Source organism: Lepidochelys kempii, chromosome 1 (genome assembly GCF_965140265.1).
Source record: "Lepidochelys kempii isolate rLepKem1 chromosome 1, rLepKem1.hap2, whole genome shotgun sequence".
Lineage (NCBI taxonomy): Eukaryota > Metazoa > Chordata > Testudines > Cheloniidae > Lepidochelys > Lepidochelys kempii.
Window position 1 is genome coordinate 155361239 of NC_133256.1, and position 24907 is coordinate 155386145.

Consider the following 24907-nt stretch of genomic DNA (forward strand, 5'->3'; position numbering starts at 1 on the left):
CCCCTCCCGCGCCCCAAACCCTTCATCCCCAGCCCCCTTGGGTCACAGGCATCAACAATTTTCTTCAACTGGGTCGCCAGAAAAAAAAAAAAGGTTTGAAAACCACTGCCCTATTGTTCCAGACTCAGCAACAGTGTGACTCTTCCCGATTATGTAACCAACAGGTTCGCCTTTTAAAAAGGAGACGACTCACTTGTGTGGCGTAGCTGGAAACTTACCAGGGAGCATGTGAGTAGTTTCCATTCATAAACTGATATTATTCAGCACCTTGGGTTAGGGTGACCAGACTGCAAATGCGAAAAATCAGGACAGGGGGAGGGGGGGTAATAGGAGCCTGTTCAAGAAAAAGACCCCCAAAGCAGGGCTGTCCCTCTAAAATTGAGACCTCTGGTCACCCTAGCGTGGGTGCATTTGAGCCCTTCTGCTGTGCGTTGAACGCTGCCGGCAGGCTCGGAGAAGCTCCCCGGGACCAAAGGGAGGCGCGTTTACACGGTGCGGCGTTGGCCCTCCTGGGTCAGCAACCCCTCGGAGGCCGTCGGGAGGCTGCCTTCTGTGTGGGCGGGGGTGGGGCTCGTGTCAGGGCGCGGGCGGGTCGCTCCCTCACGCGCCCCCTGCTGGGACGCGACCCCCCCCCCCCCCCCCCCGAGGCAGCGCGCGGCGGGGACCGGCCCGCGGTCACCTCCCCGGCCCCGGCCGCGTGGGAAGGGAGAAGGGACCAGGCGCGGAAATCCCCGGCTTGGACGACGTAGGAGGGAGGAGCCGGCTCAGCCCCAGCCTCGGCCCCGCGGCTGCTTCTCCACTTCTCCTTCCGACAGCCGCCGAGGCCCCGAGGCTGCCCGAGCAGCGCCCCGCGCCGGGATGGAGCTGAGACGGTGAGTGCGGCGCGGGGACCCCAGAGACTCGCCCCTGGTTCACACTCCGGGTCTCCGGCCTGCCCGGACCCCTCTCCTCCCCCCGCAAGTGCCTGCTGGCGCTGGGTAGCTGCGGGGGCTCCCGGTCGTTGTACCCAGCGCCGCCCCCCCCTCCCCTCCCCTCCCCTCCCCCGGGCCGTCGCTCTGCTCCGAGCGCGCCCCAAAGACAAACCCTGGACAGCGCTGCCAGCCCCGCCGGCCGAGTCCCCTGCCTTCCTCGGCAATGGACAATCACTGAACCGGCTCCTAAACCCCCCGGGAGCCCAGCGTCAAACCGGGGGGGGGGGCTGATTTTCTTGCTGCAATAGGAGCATCTACTCTTGCTCTCTGTTCAGATGTTAGACATTGGGGAGGGGGGGTTGTTGGCATCAAAAACTGCGCGGCGCTCTCTGGATCCAGGTGCGGGGGCTGGGTGTCTGTGCTGCAGGAGGGGTTGTGGGGCGCCAGGAACAGCTACGCTTGCTCTCAATTTTGACAGTACAATTGGTTGGTGGGTGGGGAGGGGGGCTGACTACAAAAGTTACCAGGCTGCAGGAAGGTCCAGCTTTTCCTGCCAACTCTTCCCACTGACTGGTGTGTGGGTGTGTCTATCGGTAGGTTGATTCATTCCCACCCCCAAGCCATTTGGTGCGTTTGTGGTGGCTGTCAGGGTAAGGCTGAGGCTGCTCATAATTTAATCTTCCTTTATCAAGAGAGGGCAATAGGGGCAAACCAGGGGGCTGGGGCCAGGGCCTGATCCTGCTCCCAAAAAGTCAGCAGTTTCTGCTCCTTGTGTTATGGGGGAAGGAATGTGCAACTCAGATAAATCTCCTCTTGACACTGACTGGAATTCATAGGGGGAAAAACAGAAAACTCTATTGGAATTGTTATTGCAGGGAAAGGCTACTTGGCTGTTGAATAGCAGTGGTATTTTATTATTGAATTAAAAACACAAAGAGCAAGTTTTACAGCCCCCCCCCCCCCCAACACACATACACATTGCAGTGAATCTGAAAACTGGCCTTTGTGGTTCTAACTAGCTTAATATAAAGGTGCTTTCTTTATTCTTAGGTTAAGAATTAGCACTTAGATCCTGCACTACCAGAGCCAAATTCTGCCCAGAGTCTGTGCAGAGACTTCAACTCCCATTGAATTAGATGTACAAATGTTTTTCCCTATAACTCTTAATTTAGACTCACTCATACTCCAGCAGGAGCGTAGGGTTTATCTCAAATTCCTAACTTGCATGAAAACTACAAAGTGCCTTGTCTCACTAGGATTTTACCTTAGGATAGTTCTTACTACAGGTGGTCTGAAAAATTCAGATCAAACCTTTTTGGTTGACATTTGCCAATTCATTGAAATCAAAACATTCTGCAGAGACCGTTTGATTTTGACAAAGTTCCTCCAGAAACCAGGCAGGGTTCTAAGGGAAACTGGCCTGGTTTCCTGGCTCCTCGGCAGCCTACCTGGCAGACTGCCCCAGAGCTGGGGCTCCATCCCCTTGCATGGAGAATTTTGAAATTTTTGGTTTTTGTTCTGAATCAGATCAAAATCCATTTTGGAAATAGCAAAATCCTCCTCAAAACATTTCTCTGCCTAGCTGTCATTACCATGTGATAGAGGCACACACCCCTTTTCCTAGGGAAGACAAACCCCTGTGTGAACGCTTCATCTGGGAACTCGCAGTGGCTAAACTTTCTTGCTGCATGTACAAGTTGATTCTTCCCCAAGGCCAGTTGCTTATCATGCCCCTTTGAATGGGGGATGTTCCCCGACAACACATTTTTACCATGCACTACAGCAAAGGAGATGAACTACATTTGTTTGTTATGCCTCCAATGAGACGTGGCAACAGAGTGCCAGGGCAGTTGTTAGTGGGTCATACTGAATAAGTCGGACTGCTCTTTATCATTCCCACCTGAGTCCCATCCTCTCCCCTTGACGACAGTAGGAGTTGTGGGAGCCCAGCACCTTTCAGGATTAGGGATACAGAGACAATTAAAGTGAGTAAAATGACTCGCACTGTGGGTTTTGTGATCAACCCCAACTCTCGGCTCTGCATGACTGATTCTGTGCTGAAAAACCACAGCAGTGCACCCAACTGTTTCATGTAGGTGGTTACTGATGTTTATTTGTGAAGCACCGTGAGAAGTAGAGAGAATGTCACTGCAGACAGACTTCCTTTTGGTTAAGGTGTGAACAATAGAAAGATCTAAACAAACACATGTTTTATATTATCTGAAAAACTATAATTATGGAAAAATGCCATGAAACAGATAAAGATTTAGGGCAATTGAATTCTACATAACTCAGCTAAGAGACATATAACATTGATGAGGCACAAAGAGCTGTTCTTGATACAGTTTAGGACATAGTCAAGGTTTTTAGATTTGATTTAAATGTGAAACAAAACACCCAGTTGTTGCAACATGAACATTCTCATATTTTTTGATGTGCTCAGAAAAGCAAAAACACACCAAAAAATACATTGCAATTTTCAACTGCATCAAATCAATTCTCATGAGAAGAAGGTAAATTGTACATGTAAATATGCAGATGAGAGTGGGAATTATAATCTCGCTGGGCCAGTGTGAGAATGAAGAAGTGAAACTTTCTCCTGTCTCCCTGGAAGTTTAAAAATAAGGGGGTGGCGGGAGAGAGAGGAAATAAATGGAGAAAAACAAACCGTTTAAAAAGAGACTAAGGGATTGATCCAGTTTCCATTTAAATCAGTGGAAACCATTCCCACTCCAGTTGGTGCAGGAATTAATCCCCAATGGGCATGATGCAGAGGAATTCCTCTGGTTTCAAGGAAAGACTGAATCCTCTCACCTGCTCAGGTTGGTGCTCAGTAACTGAGCCACTCTGCAAGCACTGTGGACTGCAGCATTAACATCCACTTAGGAGGGAGAATGGTCAGCCCCTGGATCTGTCTTGTCTAAACTCTGGACTGAAATATTAAAATTCTAATCCAGTAACAACAGTTTTATATTGACACCAGTTATGCATTTGTGCTACATAGCACAGACAGCCCCACTAACACTTTACTTTCTCATTGGCACCAGCAATACCTCTTAAGGGAAATTCCCTGAAAGGTCCAATGAAAGACAATCAAGCATTGTTGTCTCTTTGGTTCAACAGGAAACTAGACCCAGTGCCAAAGCCAAGTGGGGGCCCCCAGAAAAATGGGCACCCCTGCACCCCAACCCTGCTCCCCAGTTGGAGCGCCGGACGGGTGGGCAGAGTAAGGCAAGCCTCCATGTCCAGACCCCATTTCCCCGGCAGGAGTACCAGGCGGGCGGAGTGGAGCAAGCCCCTGCACCCCAAGCCTACTCCCTGGCTGGAGGGAGGGGGACTGCAGGCAGAAGGGGTGGGGAGGGGCCGCCACTTGCTCTGGCCCAGGGGCCCCACAAACCCTAATCCGCCCCTGATTAGACCTGTTGTTTAAGAAGGAAAACAAATAAAACCACAGGATTTAAAAATAGTACCAGGGTGAATTTTTAAAGGAAGGTATTCTAGAGCCATATGTTAGATAGAAACACACACATACATATACATACACACATGGATCATGCACTATCCCCTCACGGCTCCTAGTGCTAACCAGACTGCATATGCACCATCTCCACACAGTGACTGAGCATGCTGCCTCCAACCCAGAGCTACAGGAGGGGAGCTGGATTTTCCCTGTAGTGGCAGCTCCCAGCTGCTTCGGGCTAGGATAGGCCCAGGCACTGGAACTGAGTGCAGGAGCCCGTATATCCTGTCCTCTCAATGCCCCCCTGCTGGCACCCAGCATGTGTGGAGGAGGAAGCAGTCTGATTTGAATGCAGAAGGGACATAGGCGCCAACTTTTCCAGGCGCCACTGGGTACTTGCCCCCATCCCCGCCCCTATCCCAACCCCTTCCCCAAAGTCCGTGACCCAACTCCACCCCCTCCCTGCCCCTATTGGATCCCTTCCCCAAATCCCTGCTTGCAGCACTGGGAGCGAAGGGGAGAAATGGAGCAGCGGCGTGCTCAGGGGAAGAGGCGGAACGGACGTGAGCTGGTGCGGGGGGGTCGGGGTGGGGAGCTGCCAGTGGGTGTAGAGTACCCACCAATTTTCCCCATGGGTGCTCCAGCCCCGGAGCACCCACAGAGTCAGTGCCTATGAGAGCAGCTTCACACAGCCACATTTGTTTTTATCAGAGAGCCAGAATAATGTGAGCACCCCCTCCCTTTCCACCCCACCCCCAAATTTATCCTAACTGAGGCTCAAGATGGGCACGATTCAATCTCAGCCATAAGAGCTTTGTTAGACATAAAAGTGTTACGGCTTTTAAGTCCGATTTCATACATCTGTGAAGAGCTAGCAGTGGGGGGGTTATACCAATGGTATGGGGCAATTAATTAATCACTGTCCATTGGGACAGGGCATTAGCCCTGGAAAGACCCCAAATGTCAGCATTGTTATGTATAGAGATTCTATTTTCAGACTGTTTTGGAAAGTGTATGTTATCTTTATTGGTTTTCATTTTTATATTTCTCCCTCCCAAGTTCTGAACAATGAGACTTATGACAGTGAAGGCACCTGGACTTTATAGGGGGGAGGGTTACAAACATAGCTTTAAAAAATATTGGGACTTTCTAAAACATTCATAAAATAGTTTTTTCCTGTAACATATGACATATACAAAATACTTATTTGTGATGACTGGAATGATCTGCATAACCCATTTGTGGCTTTGCCACTTGGGAACAATGCAGCCATCCCACAGTCATGCCAGTGAGGCCTTTATACCACTCCACACCATGACGTATTCCCTATATATATATATATATATATATTTTATCTATGTATATATTCCCATACACCAGGGGTGGGCAAACTTTTTGGCCTGAGGGCCACATCGTGGTTGCAAAACTGTATGGAGTGCCAGGTAGGGAAGGCTGTGCCTCCCCAAATAGCTGGGTCCCCACCCCCTATCTGCCCACTTCCCACCCCCTGACTGCTCCCCTCAGAGTCCCTGACCCATCCAACCCCCCCTGCTCCTTGTCCCCTGACCGCCCCCTCCTGGGACCCCCCCCACCGCCGCTAACCACCCCCTGGGGTCCCACCCCCATCCAACCGCCCCTTCTCCCTGTCCCCTGACTGCCCTGCCCCCTAACAGACCCCCCAGGACTCCCATGCCTATCCAGCCTCCCCTGTTCCCCGTTCCCTGACCGCCTCCCCCTGCAGAACCTCAGCCCCATCCAACTGCTCCCTGTCCCCTGACTGCCCCCTGGGACCCCCCGCTCCCCGCCCCATTACCATACTGGAACCAGCCACGCCGCCACCCTGCCCTGCAGGAGCGGTGGGCCAGCGCACTGAGGCTGCGGGGGAGGGAGAACAGTGGGGGAGGGGCCGGGGACTAGCCTCCCCGGCCGGGAGCTCAGGGGCTGAGCAGGACGGTCCCGTGGGCCGGATGTGGTCCGCAGGTCATAATTTGCCAACCTCTGCCATACACCCAAGAAGGTGATCTGCATAGTCAACTATTTTTTAAGTAGTCACATCAACAGGTTTCATGGACATGCCACAGACGGATCCAGTCAACTGTTAATCAGAAAGGTAGATAGCACTGGTTTCAAGCCCAGTATAGTGTATTTTCCTTCAATTTATTGCCTTTTCCCACAGAGTGATAATTTTAAAGTGACATTATGTAGCTGTCAAATATGTGGGTGCTTATTCTGAGTCTATATAATAGATACTGCTACCCATATGTTGTTTCTATGCTACGCTACTGCTATTGTATTTAAAACTGTGAATAGTACGGATGCACTTACAATTGCATTATCATCATTGTGCTTTTATCTTTTGGGTTTTTTAGCTCTGGACTTTGGTTACTGTTTCTTTGTGCTCTGGGATTTGGTAAGTTAAGAAAAAGTTATTCTTATTATTATCACTTTTAATACAAGCATTTTTTGAAAATGCAGAATATGTATGTGCACAACATAAATCAGAAATCTAAAAAGTACTTTTGAACAGGAATCATAAAGATTCTTTAATATGAGACTTTTTGTAATTTGCATAAAGAATGTCAAATGTCCTTGTGATTTTATTAAGGACACTGGGACTACCTGGGGACCTTTATTCGGACTGAATAATACCTTACTGCCTGAGAACTCTCATTGAAGTCAATGGGAACACTCATGAAATACAGTACTGTGCAGAATGAGTTATCAGAATCTGGCTCTGAGTTAATATGAAAAAGGAGCTAAACAGTGCTGTGTGCAAATGCACTAGCCTTAACCTCTGGAGAGAAAGATTAACATTTGCAGCACAGTTTTGAAAGCCCTTCCTGCACAGAACCCCTCTGCAAGTTCTGGCCTTGGGCTGACCTAGCGATCAATGCACAATCAACACATCTGCCAGGAAGAGGCCTCACAACTAGAACATTAAGACTTATACAGATCTGCTTTGTCAGTGTGTCTCAATTTCGATACCAGTAATACAACTAGCACCATACATTACTGGTAAGCACCAAACATTTCTCACGCTCTTGATTACTAAAAGCTCCCCAATTTACCCCCAAATAAAGTGTGGGTACGGGGATAGAGAGACTATCAAATGAGATTTAAAGTATTTTTGCTGTTTCATAGAAGAATGAAAAGTTGCCCCATTCTTCTTAGACACAGAATCATATACTTTTGGCTGAGTCGTTTAGTGTTTGTTAAAACTGTACATACCTAGTCACAGCGCACTCCACCTTGGCATGGGAAAAGGTGTTTGTTGAGAATGTGACCCTACCACATCAGTAGTAAATGTACTGCAGTATACCGTGACCTTTCCATTTAGGGCCACAATCTGCCACTCTTATTCATAGCAAGTAGTACCTTTGTTCACAGGACTGAGGCCTTTTAGTGTACCTCTACACTGGAATTAAAGCCCCACGGCATGACTGCGCATGGCCCAGATCAACTGACTCGAGCTCCCAGGCTCAGTCTGCAAGACTGAACATTTCTGTGTAGACATTTGGGCTTAGGCTTGAGCCTGGGCTCTGGAACACCCCCCACAGCTTGGGCTCCGGCCTGAGCCCAAATGTCTACACAGCAGTTTTGCAGCCCCACAGCCAGAGCCCTGCAAGTCTGAGTCAGCTGACCCAGCCCAGCAGCGGGTGTTTAATTGATGTGTAGACATACCCTTAGGCTATGTCTGCACTGCAGCAGGGAAGTGTGATTTCCAGCATGGGTAGAGAGACTTGCACTAGCTCTGCTTGAGCTTGTGTACTAAAAATAGCACACAATAGATGTCACGGCACTGACAGCAGCTCTGGCTAGCTACCCTAGTCCAAGCCTGCCCAATGTTCTGGGTCAGAGCCTGGGTGGCTAGCTCAAGCCATTGCCAGTGCCATAACATTCACACACTAGTTTTAGCATGCTAGCTCAAGCAGAGCTAGTGCAAGTCTGTCTCCCCAGGCTAGGAATCACACCTTCCAGCTGCAGTGCCGGCATACCCTTACACATGTTTAACGTGTTACCAAAACTTGAGATTTTATCATGATTCTTACAATATTTGGTGTTCTTCCTCCAAGCCCCAGGTCCTGATCCAAAGCATATGGAAGTCAATGGAAAGGCTCCCATTGACTTCAGTGGGCTTTGGCTCAGACCCTTTGAGTCCTGTGATTTTGTGAGAATCTAGCATTTATTTGAAGGGGGGATTAAAGTAGGTTTCTAGCCCCTATGACTGTGGAGAAAAACTTGAAGTAACATAAATGTGTTGAGAAACTAGAAGGCAAAGAAATAGAACGCAAAATTAAAAATCACAATATTATTTTTTTTAATTAATCCCATGATATTGTGAGGCCTGGTTTTTGTATGCTTGGGATTGGCAAAACTGCATTATGCACATTACTAGTTACATTGGACTTTCATAGGATTACTCGTGTACGTAAAGTTAAACGTATGCTTAAGTAGTCACAGACAGAGCCTAAAACACTATTCCTGGGCTTCCCTGTTAACAGTGATGATGCTGGTGCACAAATGAGGAAGTAACTAGAGAGGATTCATGAGGTCCTAATAAGCCCTCTTGGAACACAAACACACACGAACACACAGTTTGCCAAAATGTAAAGAACTGAATGGTTAAGTAGAGTAAATAGCAGCCTTTTTAACCCTTCCACCATTCATTCCCTGGGCTGAGCACAACTCTTCTGCTGGGCCTTTGGGTAGGGGTGCCATCTCACACTGAAGTCTAGCTACCACCTCTAGACAACTGAAAGATTATCCAGCCCTCCCTCCAGAGAGGATGGCTGTCATGGATCTGAGATATCTGAGGGCATGGAAGAAGTGAAAATATAGGGAAGGGAAATCTGAAGAACCCCTAGGGGACAGATGGGCACAGTTTAAGAAGCTTTATTTTATATTAATAGGTCGGAATTTTTTTTAAGTTTCAGTCCTTCAAGGGACAATGTGCTGAATGGGGCTGTGTGCGGACACATGGGTCAGTGCACACATGGCTCCTCACAGGATCATTGCCTAGCAGTCCAAGAGTTACTTTCATTTGCACTCATTATTAGTACAGTAAAAGTCATTATTAATTTTAATGTAGGTTCGATGTCTGGAGTCCTTCACTCAAAACTTAACAGCATTTCAGGGAAAAATTCTCCATATAGTGCCCTAATCTGTCACCCTTCCTCACAGTGTATATTACTTTCTCATGGGTGTAGTCAGGGACGGATTTAGGCCCAGGTGACCGCCTGGGGTACCGGACTTGGAGTGCACTGGGTTTGGGGTGCTGTAAGGTATTCAAAAGTTTAACAAATGGAGGGGAGGGGTGCGCCAAAGACACTCCTCGCATGGGGCGCCATTTGGTCTCGCGCCAGCCCTGGGGTCTAGTCCCATTGATTTAAACAGGTCCACCCATGTACACAAGTTCCAGTCAGCATGCCTGAGTGTCTGAATTTTGCCCATGGAAAATATCTTCTCAAAAAATATATTTTATTTCTTTGTGTTTTAAGGAGTTGCTATTCTTTACTTTAATTTTGCTATTTGTTGCCCGTTTAACGTGGGGACCATATAATGTTTGTTCAGAGATTCCAAGGCCAGAAAGGACCATTGTAATCATCTAGTCTGATCACCTGTATAACACAGGCCATAGACCTTCTCCAAAATAGTTCCTAATGCACATCTTTTAGAAAGAACATCCAATCTTGATTTAAAGATTGTCAGAGATGGAGAATCCATCACGACCCATGGTAAATTGTTACAAATGAATATATAATGTTACACATGATCTTTAAGGATCAGTAATACCAGTGCAAGTAAGGAGTACCTCAAGTGGAGTCAGTTACTTTGTTTCTGTTCTAGGTACTTGTATGTCCCTCACCCCTTTACTTGAGCACCTCACAATCTTTAATGTATTTGTTCTCACAACACCCTGGTGAGGTGGGGAAGTGCTATTGTCTCCATTTTAATCCCCATTTTACAGATGGGGAATTGAGAAGCAGAGAGATTAAGTGGCTTGCTCATGGTCACGCACAAAGTTAGTGGCAGAGAAGAGAATTTTGAACCTGTGTCCTTATCACTGGATCATACTTTCTCCCTTCTTTGGTGGCAATGAGATCAGAACTTGGCCCTAAGCAATTATTTTTCTTTACAAACAAGTGAATATTGATATTCTTGTTTTTAAAATATAAGTACTCCTTTTCAAACCAGCTGGTAAGTAGGATTGTGACAAGTATATTAAACTGCTTTTCTTAAGACTGATTTTCTCTTTGTTCCCCTTTTTATCTTTGTAGTTACTGCAGAGGAAAATAAGAAAGTTATCAGCACAATAGGCAGCACTGCTGAACTGAGTTGCATTTTTACTCCAGAGGAAAAAATCATTTTAAATAAGCTACGGGTCTTTTGGCAAATAGCGGATGGTTTAAAACCGTGTTCAGTGGTACACACCTTTAATTCTGGTCACGAGAACCAAAGCGAGCAGTGTGCAGACTTCAGAAACAGGACTCGATTATTTCAGGATAAGCTGAAAAATGGCACTTTTTCTCTGCTGCTGCTAAACGTCAGCCTGAGAGATGAACACACATATCAGTGCATAATACAGAAGAAGGACACGGTTTTCAGGGTTATTCACAGGGCAGATGTGACCCTCAAGGTAGCAGGTAAGCCCTTCTATCCCATATAAAACCAATATTAAACAGCAGTCTGCCACCCTAGATCTCTGTGGATGCTGCAGAAGGGGCATTTGTCACACAATAGGCTAAGGGAGGAGGATTTCCCCATGCCCCAAATGGTGGCGGTGCCACCACACTAATTTGCCTCTCTTAGACAATCCAAGCTTTTAACTCGGTCAAAGACAGTATCACAATAAACAATTCAAAATCATCTAGTCCTCCAACTTTTGAAGCACAAACTGTTTGGCTTACCCTTCCCTCAGCTGTTCAGAGAGGGACACAAGGGGCGGGGGAACACTTATGTTTACTGAGAGGGTAGTTAAACAAGGCAGTTTCAGGCAGGACTGTACCCAAATTCTGCCTCAGACAGGTACTTGGCCAAACCCCAGTGACAGTTTTGCTATTTGTCTTCAGATGACTATTTTCTTTAATGACTTTCCAAAGCCCAGTGATATCTGTGGCATGGCTGGCTCTACTGCCCCTTTCCCGAGAGCCAGATGTGACATGAACCCAACACAGGTTGGGGGTAGGGAGTAAAAGTAATTTTTTTTTTTCAGAATCAGGTGCCAAAATGTATTTGTGGAAAACAAGCTTTAATAAGGACAAAGGGTGAGAGAAATCCCAACATGCACATAAAGGAACCACAAGTAACGTTCCGTTTGCAGTGCAGTGTTACTAACTTGTTATTGCCATTATAAAATATATTCGTAACCAAATGCAATAGAAAGAGTAATATGTATTGTGCCGTGTTTTGGGAGGCTGATTTACGGTTGGTATTGATTCTCATTACGAACATTCTGCTGTAATGATCCACTTTAATACATTTATACTTCATTATTCAGTAACTGTACAGCTATTTGGCTTCACCCAAATACAAATTCCAGCTAGTCAGGTTAGCTCAGCTTCAGCAACACACTTAAACACGTTAAAGTTATGGATGTGCTCAAGTGCCTGGCTGAACCAAGGACTGTTTAGGACAGGGACCATCTTTTGTCCCATTTGTATAGCACTAGCACAACAGGGTCCAGTTCTGTGACTGGGGATCTTAGACACTATGTAATACAAATAATAAAAGTGACGGTTAGATATTTGGTACATTTCTAATTTTTGGCTCCCTTCCAGCAGCTGTTCTGGTCCCCATCCTCCCCCCAATATTTCTTTCTGCTTGGAATGATGAAGTGATCTATTTTATTATCACCCGTATAGGTTTCATAACCTCTGATCTCCTCTGCCTTATTGCATTTATTCACATCATCCCCATCCTAACAAAATCCAAGACAGAGACTCTGAAGCTGCGGATAGCAATTCTAACTCTGCTTAACTGACTCTTCATTTCTGGCTGTTGTAAACAGTTCAGCTTGGAGCAAATGTTACTGTGCAGTTCCCACAGGTCACACAGATGTGAGGAAGCAGAAGGGCATTAGCCTCACTTTGGCCAGAATCTGAGTTTTAAAAAAAAGTTAGTCCCTAATCCTCCCAGATGATCACGAGCCAAGGCCTACACCTGGCCAACACCCTGTTGAAGTCAGTGCGTACCATACAGGTGTTGGGGTGAATCTGACTGTAGTATCATAGCCTTAGGCAGTAAACTGAAAATAAGAGTAGATCCTCTTTTGGTGTTTCCTGACACCCTCAGAATTAAAGCCCTGGCCCTTGTGAAAAGTATCCATGTCCTCTGGAAGTTTATTTATTCAGATGGAAAATTAATGAAAAAAATATTTTGTAAGCAAGCTGGGAATTTCTGTTGTAAAGAGTTGTTTGTGGCATAAAGCAGTACTTCATTTGTTAATCTGATCTGCGTTCATATACCACTCTTTATTGCTTTGTGATATTTTGGAAGACTGAAAGAGACAAAGTCAATTAGTCCCAAATAGCTTTAAAATAGTACTGTGTGCAAAGGAAGGTCTGGATTCTGCCTCCTAGATCCACGCATGGATTGCATTCCTCCATGTGGAAATAGGGAGATCTGCCAATTCCTTACAACCATACACCCACTCCTATCACTTGCAGAAGTCTCTCTACGTGGTCCAGGGTTCCTTATTTGTGCAATGGAACTGTGTTGCCAGGGAATGAAGCGGACAGGGAGTGCAGAGGACATAGGATCTCCATGTGGATGACCCTAGCCTCATGCAGTTCTGCCAGGCTCGGAGTCAGGACTTCCTCTGTGCAACTGTGTGTGCATCCCCATCTGCCCTGATGGGCATTGTGGGGGATCTCCACAAGGAGAACAGTTGGGAGAGCTCTGCTCTCTGATACACCTCCTACAACCTCTTCCATGGCAGGGCCTGGTCTGAGTTAGTTCAGAATCTTCTTGCAAAATGCTACTGAACTGAGTTTAAGACTCTTTTCCCTCTCGTTTGGCCTTCTGCCTCCTTCAATAAATTACTGAAGTAATTGGCCAAATGTCCATGCAGGGTGATATTTATGTCTGAGCTATGAGTTTGTAATCCCCAGAACCTGTGCTTTATAATCTGTTATTAATCTTTTGAAAAGATTATAAAATGCTAATGATTTTTTCCTTTTCCAGCCAATAACAGCCTGCCAGTACTGAGTGGACCTATAGGAATCCCCCCAAATATTGGAGAAGAGGTGACATTAAGTTGCAACTATAGCCAAGGATACCCAAAGCCAAACGTTTACTGGATAAATAGAAAAGACAACAGCTCCCTCCATCCATCATCATTAAAGATCATCCAAGACAACGATGGCACATACAGTGTTTTCAGCACACTGAAGATTGAAGCAACTTCTGATATAAAAATAGGATGCATCATAGAAAATGAACTACTACAGCAAAATCTAACTGTCCTCTGTAAGTTGTTTAATATATGGCAAATAACAGATGTGTGTTTGTCTACGTGTACATGTACATCTCTGATGAGTAGCAGCCTCATTAAGAGTGGGATAGTCCAGTGGCCGACTGAAATGAGCTTAATTTTTAAAGCCTATATAAATTTAGACCATAGTGTTTATATTTAAATGTGACTTTTTAAAAATGAAGCTAAACACCCTCTTAAGCCTCCCAGGTCTGCACACAGATCATCGTTCCTCTGTGTGGAAGTAAGAAGCACCATCCTGATCATAACAGTTCTCTCCCACTCCCCACCCCCCTGCAACAATTTTGGAATCACTATGATTCCCCCTTCAGCTCCTGTGGGAACCACACGAGGCCTAGCTCAGTGCTGAAGGATTACTTTCAAAGGAAAGACATTTTAATATGTGGTGGATCCATGACTCCTGAAGTCCCACCACATTGGTTTACAACCACTCTCTTAGCTATGCTCCTTCTGTGGGTAGTTTTAAAGTTCTGTTTTCAGTCTCCAAAACTGATTTGAAGAAAAAGAGACACTGTTGAAACTAGGTTCGTACCAAATGCCTAATTGGATTATTCAGCCAAGCACCAAATAACTGGAAATGATGTTAGGCCAAAGCATTGAGAACAATCAATGAGAGACACATGGATGATAGACAATTTATTGCTGATGGAAGTTATTAGTAATAAAAACCAAGACTTAGCCACTCAAACTCACAAAACAGATAACCTTTCCTGTTCTGTTCAAATCTATGTTTACATGCTGTAGCACACGTAGTGTGCTAGATGCCTTATAGACAAGCATAAAGACAAGATAGAGCCTTGCTCCAGACATTGCAATCTTAGGCCCCGATCCTGCAAGCAGCACTATGTGGGTAGATCTCTGTGCCTTTGCAGAGCCAAATGCAGGGTCAGAGCTAAAGGGATTGTGGTGTTTGGATGTTGCTTGTAATTATTAGAATTGGGAGCACCGGCTGTTGGAAGTCTGAAAGGACAGGAAACAGGAAGGAGTGAGGGAGGAGTTGAAGAGGCTGAGGGAGAGTTACTGAGGGTACAGCAGCAGCTTGGAAAAGAGGTTTCCACTTTATTTTTTAAAGTCCTGTTGAAGTTTGTTAGTACCTTGCCTGGCTGCTACAAGAGGGATCTATCTTGCAAACTCAGTGAAGTAATACCAATGAAATCAACGTGATTACTAGCGTGAGCAAAGATCCATGAGTACAGATTGCAAGATAAGGGGCATTTGGTAGCTTGCTAATGCCAACATTCCACCCTGTAGGAAACAGGAATAACCTGTTCACTATTATCTTCCTAAAGACATTTTGTCACATTCATTCTGAAAAGAATTATTTTACCTTTTATAAGGTTGATAACTTTTCCAGAATACAATACAACAGCTCTACTGTTTTTAGAAGAAAGCAAGCAAACAAAAAAACGTAACCCCACTGAAATCAATGGGAATTTTGCCATTGATTCCAACAGGGCCAGGATTATTATTATTCTGAATGCACTTGTGCTGATTTTATTGCTTATTTACAGCAGATATTTAAAAAATTACAAGTCTATAGGCAACAGCTCAAACCTACTGTCTGCCATGGTTGCTGAATGGAAGGGGAATCTGGAACCAGGAAAAGAGGAGAAGAAGTGGTGTATGTCTCCTGAGACAGGGCAGAAGAAGAATGGGCTATAGGTTTAAGAGTATGATGAGCTGGCCCTGAGAAGGTGGGGAGAGGACGCAACCTGTGTTGTAGGCAGAGACCAGAAGATATCGGAGCTTTCTCATCGCCTCTCTTGTCCCTTACTGGGGCATCGTCCCTACTAGCCAGGAGGAAACGAAGCAGCATAACCAAACCAGCAAGTGCCCTGAGGAAAGGGTGGGGATTCTTATGTAGGGGTGCCAATTTTGGTTGGATGTATTGCTGGGGATTTCATCACAGGACTTAATCTTTAATTAAAGATTTAATCTTTAATTCCTGGAGCCTCCAGGCCAATCTTGGAGGGTTGGCAACCCTGTTCTTATGGCACATGTGAACAATTGTTCTGCCAAAGATTTTTGCCAGCGGAATATACTTATTAGAACAGCGGAATACTTATTAGAAGCCAGATTTTCATAGAAAATCTAGTTCCAGTAGGTTTTTGGAGTAGGAAACAAAGTTTTTAAATGGCTGTAGGGGATTTTCTCCACTAAAGGAACAATGTCAAGATGGCAGCTGAGTCTTCATAGCTCCTGCAGGAGCCTACAAAATCCTGTACTTGGTCCAATAAGGCAGCATCAGTTTTAAAGTAATATCATTGTGTATCTGTGGGTTGGGAATATATAAATAAATATACAGGCACAAGAATATGTACTCCCTAGTGCTGTCACTTGTGTAGTGTGGTGACCTGCAGGATGAACTGCAGGGTCTCATGGCAATTGCCAAAACATGACTGCCATTTTGGGTTGTCTCCTTAGGGAATCCTCATGGTCACTGGGAGGCTTTGAAAGCTTTGGGACCAGATATCCAAGGAGTTACAACTTACACCAACTAAGGATCTGGCCCTCATTCTTGTTTGAAAACAAGTCTAATTTTGAGTACACAAATCACTCAAAAACTAATCTTCGAAAGCTGTTCAGTAGATTCCTTTCTCAGATGAACATATCCAAAATGACAGCCAGCTTTGGTGTGGGAAGGACTTTGTCACTTGAACACCCATAGTGCTGTCATTTTTAAGAGAAGTTGTGTTACTAAATCCTTCCACAGGAGGAAAATGTATGCCTAAAAAGTGTGTGTAATAATAATAATTAATCATTAAAGACCATGTAGGTAGAAATTTGGCCTTGTTCAGAAAATGGTGGTGGGATGAAAGCTATTTGTATAGGAGGGCTATAGAAACCTATAGACTTGTGTGAATCTCATGTCTATAAAATGCACTTGAACACTCATCTGGAATGAAATTTGAGAGCTTCTCTATTCCTCTTCAGACTCGGAAAACGTCACAAACTCTAACTCTACCAAAAGCAGTCTGTTAGAGCTAAATAAACCGGGAGCTCAGGCTGGAAGCGTCCTTGCCATTGCCGTTGTGTTAGCTGGTCTAGTTGTTTTAACCTGCTGGCTGTGGAAAAGGAAATCCCCTTACCGGAAATCATATGCAGGTAATTAAACCATTTACACTTGTTGGTCAGATATGACTAGTTCTTTTCATTTTTCCAAAATATTTAATATTCTACAATTTGTCATACGTAGTTGTGAATTCTCTACATTATAAGTGAAACTAGAGCTCATGACAAGTGCTGAATTGACAACACTGGGAGCTATACTCTAAATTAGCCACAAAACTGGTACATTTCATGTATATTTCATGATGTTATACCAACCTACCTCACACCAGAGGAACCATTCCTTTGAATGCACTGGTAGTTTGGGCTCTACATCTGTTCAGTCTTTGGCTTCTCTGCCGAGACTATCCACAAGAGGAGTGTAATGATAAGGAGGGGTTTGTGTAATATGGACAGCTTTCCATTAAGAACTGGTCTGAGATCACACACAAATTTCATGTAGACCAAACCAAAACTGGATGATAATCACTTGGAGTTATCACCTGTCTTGAGAAGATTAGAATCAGTGATTTACAGAATCATAGAAGTGTAGGGCTGGAAGGGACCTTGAGAGGTCACCAAGTCTAGGCCCTGGATGAAAGCTCCAGATCCTATTACAAATTCCGTACTCTACCAGTTTCCTACAATTTCCCAAGTGAGAATCAATCATGTCTTACTATAATTCCATGTAACAAACAATCAAACAAACTCCACTCCCTCCCTGCCCCTATTTGACTTCTTCCCTAAATCCCCGCCCCGGCCCTGCCTCCTCCCCTGAGTGCACCACGTTCCCGGTCCTCCCCCTCCCTCCCGGAGCTTGCTACAGCTGTTTGGCGGCAGCAAGCCTGGGAGGCAGGCAGAGGAGCTGGGATGTGGCGCACTCAAGGGAGGATGCGGAGGCAGAGGAGGAGGTGAGATGGGGCAGGAAGCTTGGCTGCCAGTGGGTGCAGAGCACCCACTAATTTTTCCCCGTGGGTGCTCTAGCCCCGGAGCACCCAGAGTTGGTGCCTATGGCTTTGCGCTTCCCTGAGGCACAATACCTCTCAGAACTGCCACAGGGTGGTGCAAAGCCACTCCAACCCAATGCAGGGCTGTGATTTAAAGCTATAGTCTCAGCATCCAAACTCCATTATGAAATATCAAGGTAACTAAGTTATGCAGTGTAGTTGTAGCCATGTCAGACTCAGAATAATATAATTAAGTGTAAGATGAACTGCTAGACAAGAAGGTCACTTGGCCCAACAAACCTGAGGCTTGTAACTTTTTCCTCATGAAGATTAATGTTGTGTAGAGCCAAGCTGGAATTATTCATACAGGCCTGGAAATTTACAAAACCTCAATTTGTATCTTTAGACTGTTCTAATGTTTTCATCCTTATAAGTCTAGAGAGGTAGTGAGCGAAGGTATTTGCTAACTGTATGATGATTTGCCTGCTTTCTTGTTGCCTCATCCTCCCCTTCCATTTGTGGGTTCCATCCACCTGTTGCCTACACTGTAAGCTCTTGGAAGCAGGGACTCCTTTTTCTACTGTTTGCATAATGCCTAGCACAATGGTGCTCTGATTCTTTATTGATGCTCCTTGGGGCTACTGCAGTTCAAAGAAGAGATAATAAACCACCTCACATATTTAAAATGCTGTATTTCTTTTAACAGATGTTCAACAAAATGAAGATGGAGCACAGCACAATAGTAAGTAGTGAAAGATCAGACACACTCTTACCACAGGTGTCTCAGGAGCTACATAACTTCAGGGCTCCCGTGCTACAACTCTCTACAAAATATTTGATATGATTTTTTGTTTTTAAACTGCGCAATATTACCCATTTCTGACTTCATACAAATTCAGTATACGCCTCAAAAGTGCTGCTCTCTTCCTTTCTGTGTAACACCTCTTAGGGGGACAAATCCTTCCCTTGATCAAATCCAGATAGTTCCATTTACTTCAGTGGATCTATGCCTGTTTACACTACCTTAGAATCTGGCCCATATCTTTAGAAAATGTGTTATGTACTCTCCTTTCCCCAACGAAGAAATACAATCTAAACCTACAGCCTGTTTAAATCTTGTACTCTTGGCCATTAAAATGTTATGTGGCAAGCCAGTTTAGAAGGGCAGTACCCATTTGTAAAAAAGGAAAACAAGGCATGATTTAAAAACAAACTCAGATCTAGTGAAAGCAGACAGAGATAGGATTGTCTGGATGACTACTTGATATTATTTATTGTGTGACAAGTGTTAACCATATCCTATGCTGCATCTGCAAAATTAGCTAGAGAGATGGTGGATCTGTGTGGAATTACAGTATAAAAGTCCAGAAAATACACTGCTTTAAAAGCATATAAACAGCCGCTATAACAACTGCTCTGCACCAATACAACTTAAAATACCTAATGCAAGCAAGCATCCCTTACATCAAAAAATGCTTAGCTTTTCATTTCTGATATATAAACTGGCTTAATGAACAATTTACATACTCCCCAGACCATTCTGGGCTGATTCAACAGACCATTTAAAATCAACAGACATTAAACCATTTCCTGCTTAATGACCTTTTATAAACAATGGGTTTTCTCCTCCAGACAGCAGTGAAATCTGTTTACATGGTACAAGCAGTTTATTTCAAGTCTCTTGATTTATATTGAGTGCTTCTTGGCCAGATCCCAGGACCTGGCCCATAAACATGTAGTTAAGTGAAAAACTACTTGAGTCACATTAATATTGGTTGTAGTAAATATCTGTGTTACAGTGGGGCCCCATGGTGCTGGGCGCCGTACGGACACATTAAAAAAAAAAAAGACAACCCCTCCCCTGCAGGTTGGGGTTCTCTCTGTTCAGGGTCAGACCCTAAACACTAATCTGGTTTGCTTTGGCTAACAACGGAGCGTAGGAACATGCCAGGCCCACTCTCCCTTTCCCCCAGGCACAGTCCTGTACCAGCCGTGGGAAGGGGAGGTGGTTCACGACTCACTGCAGGGACGGGTCCGCTGTGTCTTCCTGCATCTACTAGTTTGAGAACCATTTTGTGCCAAGAGAGCAGTGCAAAGCTTCCCTAGTGCACCAGAGGATCTGGCCCTACATCATTTTAGCTTTTCAGTCTAGTGGTGCAGGGTGCGTGTAGCCCCATGTGAAAACACCCTGGGCAGATTGAAGTGGCCATTCCACTTTTTAGTGTTAAAGCAAAAAATTCTTCTGCTTTAGCTGTTTAATTTTCACCTTATGGAAGGTCAGATCATTTACTGGGAAATCCTCACTGATATGAAAATAAGAGGGTCAGCTGAGGCTTGGCTATATTGCTACAATACAGGAATTTTTAAAGTTAATGCCTCTTTATTCTAGTGGCAGCTGACATGAAACAATGTTGAAGTAGGCCATTGTTTGAGGGAGAGGGGGCATTTCTTGCATTTGCAGGGTGAGATGCACTTGAAGATTAAGGTCTTGACCCTACAACTAGATCCGCACTGATGGACTCTAGGGCCTGACTGGAGTCCCATTGAAATCATGGGGCTCTGTGCAGGTGCAGGGATCCACCCATGAGGATTCAATTGCAGGATCTGGATTAAAGGGCCTTTTCTATCTTTGACTTCATGATCTTTCTCTGTTCATTGATTGTCAGTTAAGCACATTAGTAGTTTTTGTCTATAAAACGAATAATTATTTTGTCTTTACAGCACACGTTTAAATGGGAAATTCTCAGAGAATTTGGGCAGCTGGTGATGTACCAAGAGAATGTTGAAGCTAAGGACGCTATGTTGAAGCCAAGGATGGCAGCATTATCTGCAACACAAATGGCATAGTGTTTCCAGAGCATGGGCCAGGACAGATGGCAAAAACCTTCTCTGACAGAGGAGAGAGCAAAATCCACCTGCTTTAGTCTGCCACTTCTAATCAGCAGTTGCGCTGGTTTTCAAAACACTCTTCAAAACACCTGTATGAGTGAAAGGTACAATGGTACCTTGATGCTGAAGCATTGGTTCAGGAATGAAAGACTGCCAACTGTTATTTTGTGTCAGTCAAAGAATGCCCTACTAGCAGATAAGCAACTGTTTTTCAGCAGTGCTGAAAATTCTCTCTGCCTTTCAGACTTTTCATAATGATTACTGAACATGAAAAATGGCAGCTAGGCAAGTGAAAACTGCAAGACTTTGTGTAGAGCAAACATCATTGCCTGTTTTTCTTCTTCCATGCATCCTTTCACTGTTTCTGGGCAGCCGCAATGGCAACACAAAAATATCCCGAAGCTTCCAGCTTAGACATGCAGAGGTACAGGTGCCTGTAGCTGAACAGAACTTCTGAGTATGAACATTAGGAAGCCTTATTTTATTGCAGTTTAAGTGTGCATTCTACATTTTACAGAGTACTCTATCAAAAAGGGAGTCTCCATCAGTTGACAGAGCACAGAAATTACCTGGATTCCTAGGAAGTGTACAGCACTACCTCAGCACTGTCTGGGCTGAATTCAGATCAGCAGTTGCCTGTGCATATATTTTGGAGACAGGACAAAAAAACACAGGGTGATTATCCTCATTTTGGCATGTCAAGCATCAACCACTCCCTCCCTCTGGGATACTGGAGGTTTGAAATACAATCTCTCTGCACACACTCCCCTCCACCCCCATAAAAACAGGTGTGTAGAATGCCATTTGCCATTGATACAGCAAGAACATCATTAACGGACAAAGTAAATGTTTGGTGAAATCAGGGCCATCCTTAGGATTTATGGGGCCCTATGCAGTATTATTAAACTAGTAACCTACGCCTGACGGCAGCCCGGGCTCACATGTGTATTTTAGATAAGGGTAGTCTTTTGGAGGATTTATTTTAAAAACTATATGTCTGAAGATCCAAGCATTTAAGGCTAAAGATGAATACTCAGATTGTGCATCTAAAAATCTATGCAAGGATTTTTTAGAGATGTGATTTTATAATCTTCAGCAACATACTAATGAAATATTTTTAAAGCAAATTTTAACCTAAGGTCCTGTGGACGAACATGTTCTGAGTAAATATTAAAATAATGCACAACTGTTTTTGTCAGTAAATTCAGAAACTGACAGAATATACCTGGAGGTTGGCAAATGCCTGTTAAATGGCTTCATTACCACTTGAAAAAAGAAAAGGAGTACTTGTGGCACCTTAGAGACTAACCAATTTATTTGAGCCATAAGCTTTCGTGAGCTACAGCCACTTGAATGGCTCTTTAACAGTTTCAGTGTTGTGCTAACAGGTCTGGCAGGCTCAAAGGCTTTTTCACTTTTAAGTACTAGATCCCCTCCGGAGGAAGACTCACCCGGCTGCAGCAGCTAGCTGTGGTGGGAGCCTGCAGGAAGGGTCAGATTAGAACAGGGATAGGTAGAGGTGGAAGGGTGGACACTAAGACCAAGGGGTGCCCCAAATTTTCAGGTTCCCTCCGCCTTATATGCTGCATATGCCTAAGGACGGCCCTGGGTGAAATAAAAAGATGAAAAGACAGCAGATGCCTGACACTGAAAGCTGTAACTTGCCTGTGCCTAGTGCACAAGGAGAAGTTGAAAATACGATCCCTGTAAAGCTGCCATGGCCAGGGCTCCTGTGAGTGAAAGATGTAAAAATCAAAGCAACTAATTTTTCCCAGTGCGTAGGGTTTTGAAGGAGGCTTAATTTGCTTGCTTCAGGCACTTTACTCCCTCTAGATCCATCTCCATTCTGAATTGTACCACCTTTATGCCATCCAAATGAAAGAATCATAACCCTGCTTTTCCAAACTATGCTGGGGATATGGCACCGGGTGGCAATGGTGGGTTAGTGCCCTGGCTTCTCACTTTCAAATCCTAGTTAAATTAAAATAAATTTGGTGGCCACATTCCATCATTGTGCATATTACAAAACCACCCGATGATCTGATCTGAGTGTCTGCTGAAGCAATAGTCAAGATTGGGCTAACAAAGCAGTAACTTAAGAACAAGTTAGATGAACCCCTATCAGGAATCCTGCTTGAACACAGGTGGATGGAATAGATCTCCTATTGAGGTCCCTTCCAGCCCTACACTTCTATTATTCTACCAGCAGGTTACAACACCGACCCAACTTTTTGTGGGAAGATTGCACAGCCTTAGTCTGCTCTAGGTCTAGCCCAAGCTCCAATTAGCACTCACTTTAAGGCAAACTAGATCTGCTCTCAGATTTTAAGAGGGTGGGGAATGTTTGGAAAGTACACAATGCTGTAAGCAGTATGGGAAGAAAAGAGGCATTTAAATACTTTGATTTTTAAATTGATTTGTCCATGAGCTTTAAAGAGAGAGTGATACGTGTGTGCAACTTCTAAATATATGCAAAAAGAAAAGGAGTACTTGTGGCACTGTTCTAAATATATGTGAGCAAGAGAAAAGCCTGGTATATTTATGACTACAGTAGAACCTTAGAGTTCTGAACACCAGAGTTACGAACTGACCAACGAAAACACACCTCGTTTGGAACCAGAAGTACACAATCAGGCAGCAGCAGAGACCACCTCCCCCGCCTCCCCCCAAAAAAATACAGGACAGTACTGTGTTAAACGTAAACTACTAAAAAAAATAAAGGGAAAGCAGCATTTTTCTTCTGTGCATAGTAAAGTTTCAGAGCTGTATGAAGTCAGTGTTCAGTTGTAAACTTTTGAAAGAACCACCATAACGTTTTGTTCAGAGTTAGGAACGTTTCAGAGTTACGAACAACCTCCTTTCCCGAGGTGTTCAGAACGCTGAGGTTCTACTGTAGTTTAAAGAATGTGAATTTCATGTTGCGACTATGCGGCCTGCTAGTCTGTGATAACAATGTAAAGGAAGGCATGTGGAGGGAACACATGGCATACGAAACTGTTCTATACATTGAGATTTTGTTGGTTGGTTTTTGTTTCTTGTTATGAAACAAGAGGATTTGATGGACAAAATACGCATTGCTTGGTCTCTAAGGTCTCTGGGGAAAATTCGAAGTTATACTGAACTCTGTTCCTTGAGCGTTTTGATTAATCTAGCTTCAGCCTGAACACATTGCACAATGGCGTCTTAAACCAGAGCTGTTCATCCCCAGCTGGGGCTGCAAGCTTGAGGAGTTTCACAATATTTTGCAGGCAAGATTAGAAGGGTGCCCTAAACTACTTCTAATACCAGCCGTTTTCTTTTTCTTCCTTGACCTAGACATTGGATCTTTTCAGCAGTCCAAAGTCTGTCTGTATTTTGTTTTTACTGACATCTGGAGATATATTGATAAAAAGCTATAGTGTTGAACGAGATACCCTACAAATGTGAACAAAAGCTGTAAATGTATCCATTCCTTAATGGTCCAGTACAACATCCTGCAGAAGTTTTGTTATTATCTTTCAGATCAGATATGGCTGGCTTTACCAGCCCCTATACCGCTATCATGCCTTACACATATGTACCTTTTCTAAAAGCACCTTTCTTCCTTTGTATTCCTCAGTCAGAAAAGGCCACACCTATTATCTGGAGATGTAAGAAATGAACGTAGCAACTCTTCTTAATAGTTTTGTTAAGTTAATTATATTTTATTTGATTAGATTACTGTCGTGTGTAGCAAGTACTGAATGGTGACCACTTGATTTTGCTAGTTTGATGTATTTGTTTGGGTTATGTCTTATGTTTTGGAGGCAAATTCTAGGTTACTATTATGTTACAATCAGTGGGACCAGGATACAAGACTGACTTATTTGTTCTTCTGTCCTGATTAGTTACCATATTTATGGTTCCAATAAAACAAGCCCTGATTTAGCTTGTCATGTTTAGTCAAATATATCTGTCTCGGGCATGGGTCCCTATTACCAAAGGGAAAGTCTCACCTGCTTCTAATTTCAAACCCATTCATCACGCATTGTAATGCTGCTCTAGAAAGTCAGATGGAGTGATCAAGGCAATGCAGCCACAGATAACAAGGCCTGTTCGAATTGCCTTAAGGGCAAGCTTCTTTTTCCTTCATTTAAAGAAGTTTAATTATTTTAATTCCATGTTCTGATCAGGCCTATGT

At 44.4% G+C, this 24907-nt stretch overlaps 1 protein-coding gene across 1 annotated transcript; it reads left to right on the forward strand.

Moving 5' to 3' along the window:
- Nucleotides 1-650: 650 nt before the first annotated feature.
- ICOSLG (inducible T cell costimulator ligand) lies at nt 651-24660 on the forward strand. The gene is made up of 7 exons (XM_073359119.1): nt 651-872; nt 6741-6781; nt 10650-11015; nt 13555-13839; nt 16799-16969; nt 18566-18601; nt 20581-24660. Exons 1-7 carry the CDS (start codon nt 859-861, stop codon nt 20589-20591), a joined length of 924 nt encoding a protein of 307 aa, XP_073215220.1. The 5' UTR covers nt 651-858; the 3' UTR covers nt 20592-24660.
- Nucleotides 24661-24907: the final 247 nt, after the last annotated feature.